Source organism: Schistocerca gregaria, chromosome 4 (genome assembly GCF_023897955.1).
Source record: "Schistocerca gregaria isolate iqSchGreg1 chromosome 4, iqSchGreg1.2, whole genome shotgun sequence".
In the NCBI taxonomy this organism is placed as follows: Eukaryota; Metazoa; Arthropoda; class Insecta; order Orthoptera; family Acrididae; genus Schistocerca; species Schistocerca gregaria.
Window position 1 is genome coordinate 627,278,027 of NC_064923.1, and position 15,075 is coordinate 627,293,101.

Below are 15,075 nucleotides of genomic sequence, written 5' to 3' on the forward strand. Positions count from 1 at the left end.
AACAAAAATATGAAATGGAATGGAGTGAGATGATTGAATGTACAGAGCCTACATTTCTTGAGTAGCATTAATATTGGCTATCAAGCACAACATTACCATTTCACATATCACAAATAATAATAGTAAATACCCTCTTTCCACATAAGAAGCCGACAGCCTTGCTGAAGTTGTAACACCAGTTCCTGTCAGACCACCTAAGTTAAGCACTGTTGGACTTGGCTAACATTTGGATGGGTGACTGTCCAAGTCTGCCAAGCAGTGTTGGCAAGTGGGGTGCACTCAGACTTTGTGCAGCCAATTGAGGACCTACCAGATAGAGAGGTAGCTGCTCCGGTCACTAAAACTGCAATGAATCAGAGCCGTGTGCTGACCACATGCCCTCAAATTCTGTATCCTGTGGTGCTTACTGGCTGAGGATGACACAGTAGATGGTCAGTATAGTTGGGTCTTCTGGAGTCTGTTAGGAAGGAATTTTGGACAGTCTCCATTTAAGAGGCTTAGCCCAGAACAATGGTACACAGGGGGATGATAAACAACTGTAGGTTACAACCACCTTCCCTCAACTATTTGATCAATTTACTAGTGATACTTATTTCCTCAGTCACTCCACCCTGTCAAGCAATATTCAACAGTGTCATTAGCAAATAAGTATTGACTGGGATGTTCTGTCAATAACAATATACATTAAGAAATAAAATAACTGTCCCTTACACTTTGTACAGCCTTTCCTCCACTCATTCTTTAAGAAAAAATTAAGTCCCACTTCTTGTCTTACGTGCAAGAAACAAAAATGGTGTACCCAGCACGCAGAAACCACATTTATTGTGTTGTCAGAACTGCATAGACTGAGGAGGCATGCATTAAAAAACAAATAAAGCTGATAAATAATGTTTGTATTGCTTTTTAATGCACCATTCCCTTGACTTAATTGCATACTTAACATTGATTCTTCATTATGAGAATGGAAAAATATGATTAAAACTTTGGAGATATTTCTACAAATTATGTGTTTTTCACTCTCATTAGTAGGTAGTTAATAATTATATTAATACTGAACCCCACAACAGAATTCATTCTTTAGACATCCTGCAGTAATGTTGGGCACAATATGAAAACAGAAATCAAGTGTTTGCATCAGATATCTTCAAATTAGGCTAAAAAAAATTATGTTACAGAGTCATGATCTGTAGGTAGTGGTTATTCCTGCAGAAGATTTTAAAGCCATCTTCGACTGGTTAACTTAAAATTGCTGGAATTTTTAACTGAATGTATAACAAACCTGCATAAAACTGCAATTTCAAGAACAGTGCTCGTCACTGAAGAATATCTCTGCAGGTAGTCATTCCTAGGGCAGTTGCTATGTTTCAATATCTGGTTAAGTAAATCATAAATATTGTTATTCTCACACATAATTAATGAAATTTTCTTAGATTGTGTATTTTCTGTTGAGTTAAATTGAACTCGTTATTAACTTTTCAACATTATTCTATGTTCCATTTCTCGAACATTATTGTCTGTGTATCTGCTGTGTAAATGTACAAACTATTTATTTTCCTAAGTGTAAATAACAGACACAAATGGCTGATACGAAAACCCAGTTCTGTTGGAATAAAATCACATATAATTTACCCTGACTGTGTTAATAATAATAAGGAGAATGAACAGGTAATTCAGTTGTGTGTTCTACAAGAAACTTTTAGCTGGCAATATGGCACAATTTTGACATTGTATTCACAGAACTGCATGAAATTTCCAAAGAGTGAATATTTCTTAATATTACATCACAGTTTTCTAGAAGAAGCCACTTTCTGTCTGAAATTTACAATACAGACTGTGTGTGATAAATGCAAATTCACAAAACTTTTCAATTAAAAGACTGTGTTTTAGTTCTGAGTATTTGTATTGTTTTCTATCGTAAAACATACATACATCCAAGTGACATATCTATGGAGTTCTATTGCAATAAAATATATGAATCCAATGCACACAAGAGTCAACGTATTAGGGCATCTAATGCCACTGTACTTTGTTAACACTATTTCAGTATTTTTGTTGCCAAATTAAAGGATCTAATTGTAATTGAACCAGTTAACATGATTATCTTCCAGATGTAAGAGACATACATACAAAGTAGGATCAGGTATTCTAAAATGTCAAAAACCACTAAGATTATCAGAAGGCAGCACTTTACCAGTCAATATTATTATTTTATATTGAAGCAGTCTGAATTAACATGCCACAGACATCTGCAATCAGAAAGGACATGAATGTCAGCTTTTAATATGAGTAATACAACACCAATATCCATCATGGCAACCACATTTTGTGCTATCAGTATGGACTGACATGGACAGTTAAGTACTGAATGGACTATGGCTGAAGGGAAGGTAATTCATATGAAAAAACTGTCCCCAAATATCACTTCTGTTGTCACAAAACACTTTATTTAGATAATTTCTCTGATGAATATATACTTCTAATAAAACTTATGAACTGTAAAACAGTTGTGAATGTTGAAACATTTAACATTAAAGCCAAGATAACAGTCTTCAAAATGTCTTGCTGAAACTGTAAAATGAGCACTGACATTCAACATACAATAGAGAACACGGTGAAAATTTCTTGTAAATAAACTCTTGGACATTTTCTATCCCTTAGATAGCTGAATTAATGTGTTCCAGCACCATAAATACTATGAACAACAATAAGTTTTTACACAGGAGATAGAAAAATAGTAACACAGCACTTACTGCTGATTCATAACACAACATTCTCTCACATACGCAAACAGAACTAACACTTTACAACATATTTGGAAATTTAGGAAAATCTGTAATGAACTGAACATAAATTCCCAACAGAAAAAATAAAGCTTATTGTTGTTTCAATGCAGATACCTCACGACTGCAATGTGATAATTTAACAGTGCCAGTCTGTATTTTCTAACAACATATAAAATGTAAGTTATATCTATATCACAATATAAACAAATATTACAAGCATAAGTTAGTTTAATTATACTGTCAGTAACCCATTACATGTCAAAAAAATAATTTTTTAAAAAGGCAATCTGTTGTATTATCACACAAAAACTTCAAGTAACACCGCTGTGTATAATAATCTCAAACGTAAACAAACAACTTAATTCAGAGTACCTGGTTTCAAAAAAATAAGCATTAATTGAACTTGCAAGTAGTTCAGTATTGCATGCAGGGTAAGGAAACAAATGACAATCACTTTCATGTATACAAATATTTGAAGTTCATCCACAGTAGAATTGGAATAGTTATCACAGATACATTCCATATGCTTAACACCTGACAAGCAATACCAATGATTGTTCCTTCTGTGACTTACAAGGCACCTTACAGAGCTGGAGTACAGCTATATTAAGTATGAACACAGCATTTGTAGCTATTTTTATGGAATCCCAAAAGAAATACTTCCATGAAGTTTTGATTAAACCAGTAATGGTACAAGAACTAATAACACCAAGTTTGACAGATCTGAAAATTTCCACACTTATCAGAGAACACTTTCTTCTACTGTCCAATAAAAGACATTCATATGTTATGAGTGCTCAAACTGTTTAGGGGAATATGTAAGATTAACTTCCATGTGACTAAACAGAAAAAAAGACTGGTATTTATAACATGGTTTAAACTGCTTGTCTAGAACTGTACAGCATTTCTTGTGTATCTAACAAATTTCTGCATAAAAGATATAACAGTGGCAATAAACAGTGTCACACGAATCAATAATGAATAAAAAAGTTGGTATACATAATTATCAGATAGAAACCATACAGAAGCCAGACTGCTGATAATGAGTTGAACATGAAACAGAGGCAATACTTGAGACAAAAGTGAGGCAGTACTGTAGCACATCCTCTCCCAATGTTACTTTACCTGTACACTGAGCAAGCAGTAAAGTGAACTATGGGCAATTTTGGAAAGGGGCTCCAAGTTCAGGGGGAAGCAGTAAGAAATTTCAGGTTTGCTGATCACATTGTGATTCTGTCACAGGCAAAGGACATGGAAGATCAGATAATGGAATGGGTAGAGTCTTGGGAAGAGGTTAAAAGATGAAAATAAAAGTCAAACAGATGTTAAATCAAGTGATACTGATTGAACTGGATTAGGAATGCCATGGTGAAACTAGTTGAAGAATTTTGCCATCTGAGCGAACTAAATGATAATGGGAGAACCAATGACTATATATCTTGTAGACAAAAGAAATGATAAATACATTGATGTCCAAAATATATTTAAGTGTTCAAAGTATTTTCGTAAAGTATTTGTTTGGAGTTCAGTATTATATGGAAGTGAAATATGAATGACAACCTGTAGATATGAGTAAATAACACATGCTTTTGAAATATGGCACTACATTAGAATGCTGAGGATTAGATGGACAGACTGCCACTGACGAAGACATACTGTATCAATCTAGGGAGAAAGCTTTGTGGTACAATGGACTGAAAGAAGAGAGAGATTAATATGGCACATCTTGAGTATCAAGAAATAGTTAATTTGGGAGTGGAGGGAAGTGTGGGGTTCGTAAATGTTGTATTGAAACAAAGGCTTGAATATGCCAACCAGTTTCAAATGGATTTATGGTGCAGAAGCTATGCTTATATGAGAAGATTTGTTCAAGCTAGATCAACAAAGGACACTGCATCCAATTGTTCCTCGCATTGTTGGCTGTAAAATTAACATAGTGCAAAACATTGTAATGGTAGCATCTTCTTGTATGCTACTAATACATATGAACTGCATAGTACATACATTTTCTGCATATAACATCTCATATTTAACATTTATAAGCTGGAATAATGCAATCCTCTAATTAATCAGAAATGTTATGTTACTCATATTATCAGATAGCATTTTTCATTTTCCAAACCTTTCTACACTGAATATTTTCAGCTGGACAACTATATATTCATACGGAATGGAAGTTAAAGTGCACGATCTCTAAAACAATTGAACAACTATTCCTAGGAGGAAGGGTATTAAAAATTGTATCAGTTATTTGATAACATAATATACATGACCAGTTTCTGCAAGGAAGAAATTCTGCACACAAGATGCATGGTATATCAGACAGAATACTCAATGTTTCAGATTTTTTTCCATTTTTAGAGTGGCAGGTAATGCTACCACTTTTTTGTTTCAATTTTTGTGCATACTTCTGTTACATTTCAGATTATGTTACAAGTATAATACTGGTTCATTATATAAGCATACTTCATTCCCACATTCCGTAAAGATGAAAGATGCTCTGTTTTCATTGTTTAAATGTTCAATGGTACAGTCAGAATTAATTTGATATGGAAGTTTACACAACATCCTGGAAAATTTTGAAAATATAAAGATGATGTGAAACTATGATGTGTTCAGGTTGCTGCACTATTATACACTATAAAGTTAGCTGTATTTGAATTGTTGCATGTGATACTGCAGCAAAAGATATATGATGTGCAGAAAATTATCACCATAATCAGAACAGTTTTCAGTTGTTAAAGTGTGACTCAGTTTATTTTGTTTTTACTATTATACACCGGATGCATAAAAATTACTTCACTAATTCATGATGATTATGCAATAACTATTGAGTTACAACAATAAGTAACTGCAAATTCTCTGTTTGAGTTTGAGTGATCTATGTAATTCCGTTTGCTTGTTTACCATTCAGCGTCATCTGAACATAACAATTTCCTCTTCGTTTTAAGATAAGACATTCTCGTAGTAATTTCCATGCTTTTCATCAGCTTTGGGCATAAATTACACTTCAATTCAGAAGACACCCAGTTTGAGGTAAGTATGCAAAAACTTTCAAATGAATATCAAATCAAATAAATTCATGTGTTGATATGCTATATTCAAATTCTGTTTACATTTCTATGTAGTGCTTAAGGCATCTAGCACAATGAAGTGATTGCCGCTACTCATTCCAGTATATGATAAGATAGTTGTAAAACATATATGTAGATTAAGTAACTAATGTAGTTGGATTCAGGAGGTCCTATTAAAACACTACCAATCAAGAAACTCTTATTTTCTTCTTCAAAATGTTGTGATGTCTACTTTTTGTATTTTACCCTTCTTTGCCTCCTCCCATTTTTTCTGTTTGATTGTAATTTACTTTACTTGTCACATATATCCTTTGTTCATTGTCAGTGAATCTATTTCCTTTGTCATTTGATTGTTACATACCAGTACTCTTCTCTTCATTCATTTTATAGTTTTTTTTCCTTCTTCTTTCTTTCTTACTGTGTATGAGTGGAAGTTTCTAGTTATTGAAACCTGGAACAGCTGAAAACCCCATAGTGATCTGTCTTTCCTACAGCTGTGGCACCAATGCCTCTTGCATTCCCAAAGATTATGAGTAAGTTCACTGAATATACATCCCTGAGTCAGCAACTTCAAGGAGACTTATGCAGTATAAGTACAAAAATACCAAACCATAAAAGTCAATCTGTCATTTGCAAATTACTTAGTTATTGTAAATCATACTCAAAGTTACTAAGAATTGTGCATCTGTGGCTTTACAATGGTTCATTCATAATTTTCTTTTTGATATATATATTAAAATAACAAATCAATTAAAAAATTAGATTTATGAACCTCAGTATGATATAGATCTGTTCAAAAATACTACATTTTCTTAGGTAAAATAATTTAACAATATTCTTTGCCACAAATTTGTTCCTTTGCATCACACATACTTCATTTCATAAATTACTCCTGTTCCTCCCTCTTCTTTTAATTTTTTTTAATAATTTTCATGGAATTGTTACTGTCCATGTTTGCTTCCTACCTATTGATCTTTGCTGTCCTTACTGTTTAGTATTTTTGTGACTAGAATGTCAATACAATACTATTATGTCCACCTTTGCGTTCCTCTTCTTCATGAGCTGCTTTCTTTCATTTACTTTCTCTTTACATCATTCTGTTTCTCAAAGTCAAAGGTCCTGTGCAGTTCTTTGTGTAGCTATAATCTTCAGTGTGGTCATTTTGACAGTACAGAAATGGGACCCTTGAAGTCAGCATAAAGCCCTTAAATTCCCAGACATTAATGCAGTTGATTAAAATCAGATAGAATTAATGTGGAAAGAAATTTAAATTAGAACACACATATTTTTATAAAGTGAGAGTGTCTACTACAGTTATCTGGGTAGTGACTACCATATTCAAGATTCAAGTACAATTACGAAACACTCTGAGAATGAAATTTGCAAAGAATCAAGTGAATGAGGAGGGAATTTACATAAAGGAAAGAAGTGTCCTTTTGCTGCTTCATTTACACTCAATGCAATGACAAGAAATTAGTAGCAGATGTACAGAGAGACCTTTTCAAGAAAATATGAATATGCATTCCTTATTTGTAAGATGAGCTGGAAATGAGTACAGGATTATAGATACTTTGGAGTAAGTAAGGTTAACAACATAGTTTGAGGTACAAAACACAGAAAATGTTAAGGAATGAAAAACACTGTATGTGTCAGCCAGCTGTACTACAAACAAACTAAGATGACAAAAAACAGCAACAAATAAATTAATAAAGTGTTACTGTTTTAATAGAAAAACCATTCAAAATCTCACAGCTGTTAGTGAGCAATGGTAAGGTGTATATGGAGCGAAACATGTACACTGGGGGATAGATGGCAGATGGACCAAGGAACACATTTGGCCAATTCCTTGAGGTACCAAAAGATTGAGCGATGATTTAATGGAAGGTCAGTACATGATGTTCAATAACATATATGGACAACGGAGATGTACATATCAGCAAATCACAATGAAGGAAAAACTGCCTTCTTGTGGCAGTAGCTGTGAAATGGTTGAAAATGATGATTACACATTGGTGCTTTGATACTATGCAAGAGTAACTCTTAAGAGCAAATAGCAGGGCCATTACCTCTTCATACTACTTTGAATGTATACATGCGAGTGTTTGTGTAAGCAACAGACCCAAAATATAAAAAGATTACAGAAACATATCCTCTTTGAAACTGAAGAAGAAATGCAAGCAGCAGATATGTAAGTGCTAGGGGTAAACACATAAATCTGAAGACCAACAATAAGAAATTAGAGAGACAGTGGGAAGGAGATGGGAATAATAAGGGAGGCGCAAGAGGTTACAGTGGACGAGTCCATTTCCAAACTGGGAAACTTTGTGTATGTCTTATGATGGTTTCTTTTCTATGCAAATTATTATAATTTGTTTCTCAATGTGTGTGTGTGTGTGTGTGTGTGTGTGTGTGTGTGTGTGTGTGTGTGTCTTGCACGTCAGTTCATGCACAAGAGCAAAGCGCACGCACACACGTGCACAGAGAGAGAGAGAGAGAGAGAGAGAGAGAGAGAGAGAGAGAGAGATGCAGTGGTATTGATGGTCGTAGCTACCTATATAGGAAAAGGGAACTTGAAGCACAGGGATACAATACAATATTTCACACTCTGTGTTTCATGCGCTCTCCAGTAAAAGCATACAAAAGTGTACAAAATGATGAAATTTTGAAAATACTGCATACCAAGCAATTCCAAACACACTGTTGTTCTCCTGGCACACACTTTGCTTGGTCGTGTTTCAATGAACTGGCAGCATTACAAGTACAGTAATTTACTTGCTTTTTGTAGAAGGATACAGTTTATTTAACTAACAAACAATTACTGTTTCGAAATTGGGTTGTTTTAAAAGAACATCAAGAGCAGCTTCAAATCTTTGTAAAATAAGTTACTCTTTCATTTATACTTCCACTGCTTATCCTCTCAATATATAAACTGGCAACAATAGGATATAATTTATTTCCTGATTCAAGAAGAATACCTCCATAGATGTTTTATCTCATACAATGTGTTACTAAACCATATTTTATATTCTTTGCTCAGTATGGATACCAACATGGCTGAAAACTGATAACGAAGAACAACAGACACGTGCCACTAGCATTCTGGTTTGAGTCAGAATGTATTGCTCACTGTCATATTTTAAAGCAGGCAATTTATAAGGCTTTTCAGACTGTCAAGTACAGCCAAAATCAAAACTGTCTTGGACATTTCATTTGAAATCTGAAGCAATAGTAACAATGAGAAGAAGTTTTGAATTTTGTAACTGACATAACACCATTTTGTGTTGTATACTGGTATTTGTATATGATTTGACATTTGTTACATTTAGCATATGGATGTTTGTATGCAGAGTTATTGGTAGATACCAAGCCTATCATTTCCCAGAAGATCTGATGAATTGAGCCAGATCTTCATTTTATATTTTCCAGAATATAAAAGTCAAATTAAATGCTTTTCTCTGTAAAAATTAAGTAAAATGGAATACTGAGGGAAGCTTTAAATTCTTTTTACACCGTTAATCTTTTGGCCTGTAATACATATTGTTAGTTAAATTTTTCGATGAACAGAAATTAAAGACTTAGTAAAATTTTAACATAAACAGAAGGTGACCTGGACGTGATTCCGGTTTATAAACCCATCACAATGAGCCTGCAAACCAAAAGTGGGAAATTCTTTACAGGAACGGAGTTGAGGATGTATTCAGAATATCGTACATACAAAAGAGGAGGAGCTGATAGTTCCATTTTATCACTGCAGCAAGTGGCTGGAATGTGACACATACACACACGCACACATGTACACAATAGAAAAATAACGAAGGCAGTTGAAATAATTTAACATTTTCGTCTATCCCTGTATGTAGACGTACGGAGAGGCAGTGTTTCTCGAGTAATTTATGCGAAAAGTGTGTTACTTTTCATCTACTTCTCATTGCGCCGTTACTATCCTGCAGCGAGACGCTCACACAGCGGCGCCTTCAGTTGCCTACGGAGCTGTCACAGGAAGGAGGCAGGAGTGGAACAGCCTTCCTACGTGCTGCCGCAGCGATCGGCAGGCCCACGCACTGCACCGGCGGCTCCAGCCACCCGGAGCGACGCAGCAGTCACATGCTGCGCTTGCGCCAGCCGCGGACCGACTTCTTCCAGAAGGGCCTGCGGTCGGTGGGCGTGGCTTCCTCGTCGGGCGTGTCGTCGACCCGGAGGGCGGTCGACTGCCGGCCCGGCTTGCGGGGCAGCAGGAAGACGACGGCGAGCGCCATGACGGCGTGCCACGCGCTGTGCACGTACTTGTAGTTCTGGCGCGTCTGCAGGAAGGCGTAGCAGACGACGCCCACCAGCACGAGCGCGAGGCCGGGCGGCGCGCGCCACCGCCAGTACGAGGCCGTGGGGTAGCAGCGGCGCCGCCGCCGGCACCGCGAGCCCCACGACGCGCCTGCAACACGACGGGCGCCGCCTTGCAGTCGGCACTCTGCACGCCCTCACATGTGGTGTACATCACTGGAGAGTCCAAGACCAGTGGGAAGAGCGCTTCTAGTCACCAATTTAAGCCTTCCCGTCTTTATTAAATGGCAAAACGTTCGCAATCGACTGCATTATTTACTACGAGGCGTGTTTTATTAGGTAAGTACCGATATCTCAATAATTCTATTTTTACATGAAAGCCTGTATCTTAATCTACCGGACGATCAAAAAGTCAGCATAAATTTGAAAACTTAACAAACCACGGAATAATCTAGATAGAGCGGTAAAAATTGACACACATGCTTGGAATGACATGGGGATTTTTTAGAACAAAAAAAATTCACAAAATGTCCAACAGATGGCGCTGGACAGCAAAACGTCAGTCAGTGACTGCGCATGGCAATCGTGAAAAATGCAGCTGCTGGCGGGAATGATTTCGAAGTTCGAAGCTACGGGTTGTTTAGACGATAGACCCCGTAGTGGCCCACCCAGCACAAGGCGTAATGCTGCTGAGACAGTTCAGGAAGAAATGGAGACTGTAGCGCGTTCGTTTATGCACGGGGAAGTCAGCGCTCGTGCGTTTGGTTGGTACTGAGGCGTACCCTCCGATGCTGTCCGTACAAAATCCATCGGCATCATGAACTGTTACCTGGCCATTTAGTGAAGCGGAGGGCATTTGCGGTTTGGGCGTTTCAAAAGATGGCGGAAGATGACGATTGATTGAGTAACGCGTTGTGCACCGACGAAGCTCATTTCACGCCCCGGCGGTCTGTCAACGATCACAACTGCAGAATTTGGGCTACCAAAATCCTAGAACTGTCATGGAAACTCCATTGCACGACGAGAAAAGTCGCGGTATGGGTTGGATTTACCACATCTACCGTTATCGGGCCTTTTTTTCTTCGAGGAAATGCGTGATTCTGGTTTTGTACCTGATACCGTGACGGGTGAGAGGTACGCTGATATGTTACAGAATCGCATCATCCCCAGCCTGGCTGATAAACACCTGCTGGAACGTACGATGTTTATGCAGGATGGCGCTCCAACCCATATTGCAAGACGCGTGAAAGTTCTCTTGCGCCCGTCGGTATGGTGATGATCGTGTGCTCAGCCGCCATTTTCGTCATGCTTGGCCTGCCACGTCCCCAGACCTCAGTCCGTGCGATTATTGGCTTTGGGGAGACCTGAAGTCCCAAGTGTATCGTGATCGACCGACATCTCTAGGGATGCTGAAAGACAACATCCGACGCCAATGCCTCACCAGAACTCCGGACATGCTTTACATTGCTGTTCACAACATTATTCCTCGGCTACAGCCATTGTTGAGGAATGAGGATTTCCTGTAAAGAACATCATTTTTGCTTTTGTCTTACTTTGTTATGCTAATTATTGCTATTCTGGCCAGACGAAGCGCCATCTGTCGGACATTTTTTGAACTTTCGTATTTTCTTGGTTCTAATAAAACCCCATATCATTCCAAGCATTGCTCAACTTCAATGGCTTGTTGCTTCGATTCTGGTGTGACGCAGGCCACCCATGTTTCATCGCCCGTAACAAATTGGCTTACGAAATCATCACCGTCGTTGTGGTACCGCTCCAGGAAAGTCAATCCACTGTCCAACATTTGGTTTTGTGCACATCCGCCAACATTTTCGTTACCCAATGTGCGCATAATTTTCGGTAATTCAAGTCCTCGGTCACAATGCCATACAAAACACTACGAGAAACATTAGGAAAGTCATCCCAAAAGGAGGAAATCGTAAAGCGTCTGTTTTCTCTCACCTTATTGTCCACTTCCTGCACCAAACTTTCATTAACGACCAAAGGACGCCCACTGCGTTGTTCACCATTCACATTTGTGCGGCCACCTTTAAATGCTCTCACCCACTTTCTTACCATTGCATCACTCATTATGTTTTCTCCGTAAACTGCACAGATCTCACGATTAATATCTATCGCTTTTAGGCCTTTAGCATTAAGAAATCTTATATCAGTCCGTACTTCACAGTCGGCAGGATTCACGATTATCGGAGGCATCTTAAACATTCAGTAAATAACGTAAACAAGGAGGAATCACACTGTAATGGCGTCAGTGCGTAGATTAAGGTATAGACTTTCATGTAAAAATAAAATTATTGAGATATCTTAGCAGGTCTTTTTTTAAATTTCAAAACGGTACTTACTTAAAAAAAAACACGCTTCATACAGTTTCTACAATAGCGATTTCCACTTTTAAGTCATGTTCATGTGGGTATGTTGAAATGAATGATAAACACTAAAGTTGGAGATTCCGAAGACTGTACATGCCTCACATAGCTTCCACGAAATAATCTATGTCACAATTTACAAACATTGATCGCGTACTGAAAACACAGCAGTTGTCAACATTACGCGAGCCATTGCTAGGTGTTTTACCGATCTAGGCAAGAACTGAGAAATGACGCCCCTTCTTTTTTTGCTACCTTCGGTCTCCCCTCCCTCCCCCCTCCCTCCCGAAATCCACCACTACCACCAACATCCAACGGCACAAAAATGCAAATTTCGTGCCATTATTTTAATCATTAAATTAAGGTGACCAGACGTCCTTTTGTGAGGACAGTCCTCAATTTTCATACTTTGTCCTCAATTCCTTTAAAACTGATTGAGGCCATAAATGTCCTCAATTCCTTACGTTTTGAAATTTTCCGAAGTAACTGAAATAGAAAGAATGTGCTGAACTCGACTGAATACACCAGTGCAACCAAATTTGGAATGATTTATTTATCTTATTTAATTGCAAGAAAATGGACTAATGAAGTGCGCAACTACTTCCTGCTGTGAATGAATTTTCCCTTGACTTTTAGAAATTATGCTACATTGATGGAGGACATGCCGAAAAATCAAACTAGATCACGTGCATAACCGCGGTGTTATTTTGTTTCCGTTTTAAAAGAAATATTTTTAGAATGGGGAATAGTCTAGATTTCCTCTTTCTCAGCATCCACTTCCTTGCGACTAAATAAATAAATAAATAAATTCCGCATTGTTTGCATTTCCTATTGAGAGTTATACAACTTTTATTAGCCGCCCAGGCGGCGCAGTGGTCTAAGCCATTGGCTTCTGATCATTTGTCCGAGACGGATTTGGTTTCGAATCCCGGTAAGGCGTGGATGTTGTGTTTCTCTGAACGCACTGGCTCTTTCCCTTCCCAGCAGTCAGTGACCCTACATTAGAGACGGGCGACTGCTTCTAGCCCACTGAATTTCTCAAACTGGCCGTTAAACCCTAAGTCAAAAGTCTCATTAGTGGCTACTTTAGTTTTGAGGTAGGTAGAGTCGATGTGTTTACGTTCGTCAAAATAAGTGAACATTTATATATTAACTGTGCCACATGCTTTTGAAAACAATTTGGTGTTTCCTCTTTTTCATTTTTTCTCCTCGTCAGCTCATTTTTTTTCCGCTGTTGGATTTGAAATTAATTTTTTCTGCTCTTCACGCTGCTAAAATTTTCCCACTTTAGGCCACCGCCTATTCTTGCCTAATGGTAGAAAAGGACTTGGCATTACTAACTTGTATGGCTCACATCAGCATTCGTTACATACAAAGTCAGTACGAATGATCAAAATACAGCATCTCGTTATTATAACATGTTATAAAACAAATTGATAAATCACTCTTAAAATTTTGTCGCTACGTAACACACAGAAATACTTATTGCAGCTTAACCACTTTAAGATTACATAAAGTCGAAACTTCAATTCTGGCAATTACAATAAATAGTGCAGCCCTCGGCAAACACATTGTCATGGAAACGATTCAACGAAACAAAACAAATACGGTCGTGTAACTTAACGGCTTGTGTGCTGTTTTTTAATAATGGATACGAATACCAATTAGGAGGGATGGTCATAAAATTTTATAGTTATCACACATAGAAAATAAAGTTATATAATTACTCGTATATAAACATAGCCAAGAGGCAGTGTCTTTCTTCAATAATCAAAACGTCCTGGGTTTCGAGTTCGAACCTCGCCACTGCTTAAATTTTGAACAAAAATCGTCAGCAATGGCGGCCCAAGACTTTCGTCATAAGAAATCACAATCATTCTGCCAACGGCTTGTCAAAGAAGACAGAGGAGCGACAGGGGATCAGGGCGCTCTCATGCACCTGAGGGAGGGGGGGGGGGGGGGAGAAGTCCCCTAAAAGGCGGGAGAATTGCCCTAAAAGGCGGAAGAATCACCATGAGGATGCAGGAGGCAACGGGAACCACTGTATTAAAAAGAGAAATTTGTATTCAGAGGACACATGACCTGTAATGGACAAAGTGTCAAGATGACCTCTGCAGTGGCAAAAGATTCCGGACTAGTCCCTCATTCTGAATTCCGGGGGGGGGGGGGGGGGGGGACTGCCAAGAAGGAGGTGACCATGAGAAAAAGATTGAATAAACCGTGGCAGGCAGCATCAAACCAGTCATAAGACTGATGACTCAAGAAAACAAGTAATTAGTTGGGTTGCTTGTTAGCAGGCACTGGGTGGCTATAATTAAACAGCAGCTAATCACAGAAAGGAAGGAATCGCTATTCACAGGTATCCACTGGGGTCTCTAAATAGCTACGGAACTAAGAAGATACTCTAATGCGTTAATGGGGAGCTAATTTACGCTGGAAAAAATTAGTTCCGATTTCCGCCACCAGGTGCAAATGTGGCGCTGTGAATGCAAGGAAGGCCGCCGCTTACACAATAAATTCAGTATGAACACGGGAGACATAGACCAGATGCTG

General features: G+C 38.0%; 1 protein-coding gene across 2 annotated transcripts in view; it reads right to left on the bottom strand.

The window, feature by feature from the left end:
* Positions 1 to 2,422: 2,422 nt before the first annotated feature.
* Positions 2,423 to 15,075, bottom strand: part of LOC126266632 (transmembrane protein 8B) — a 257,077-nt gene continuing 244,424 nt past the window's right edge. For both annotated transcript variants that reach the window (XM_049970990.1, XM_049970991.1), the window contains one exon: positions 2,423 to 10,286. In XM_049970990.1, coding sequence (XP_049826947.1) covers positions 9,958 to 10,286 — 329 coding nt within the window. In that variant the 3' untranslated portion in view covers positions 2,423 to 9,957. The remainder of the gene's footprint in view (positions 10,287 to 15,075) is intronic.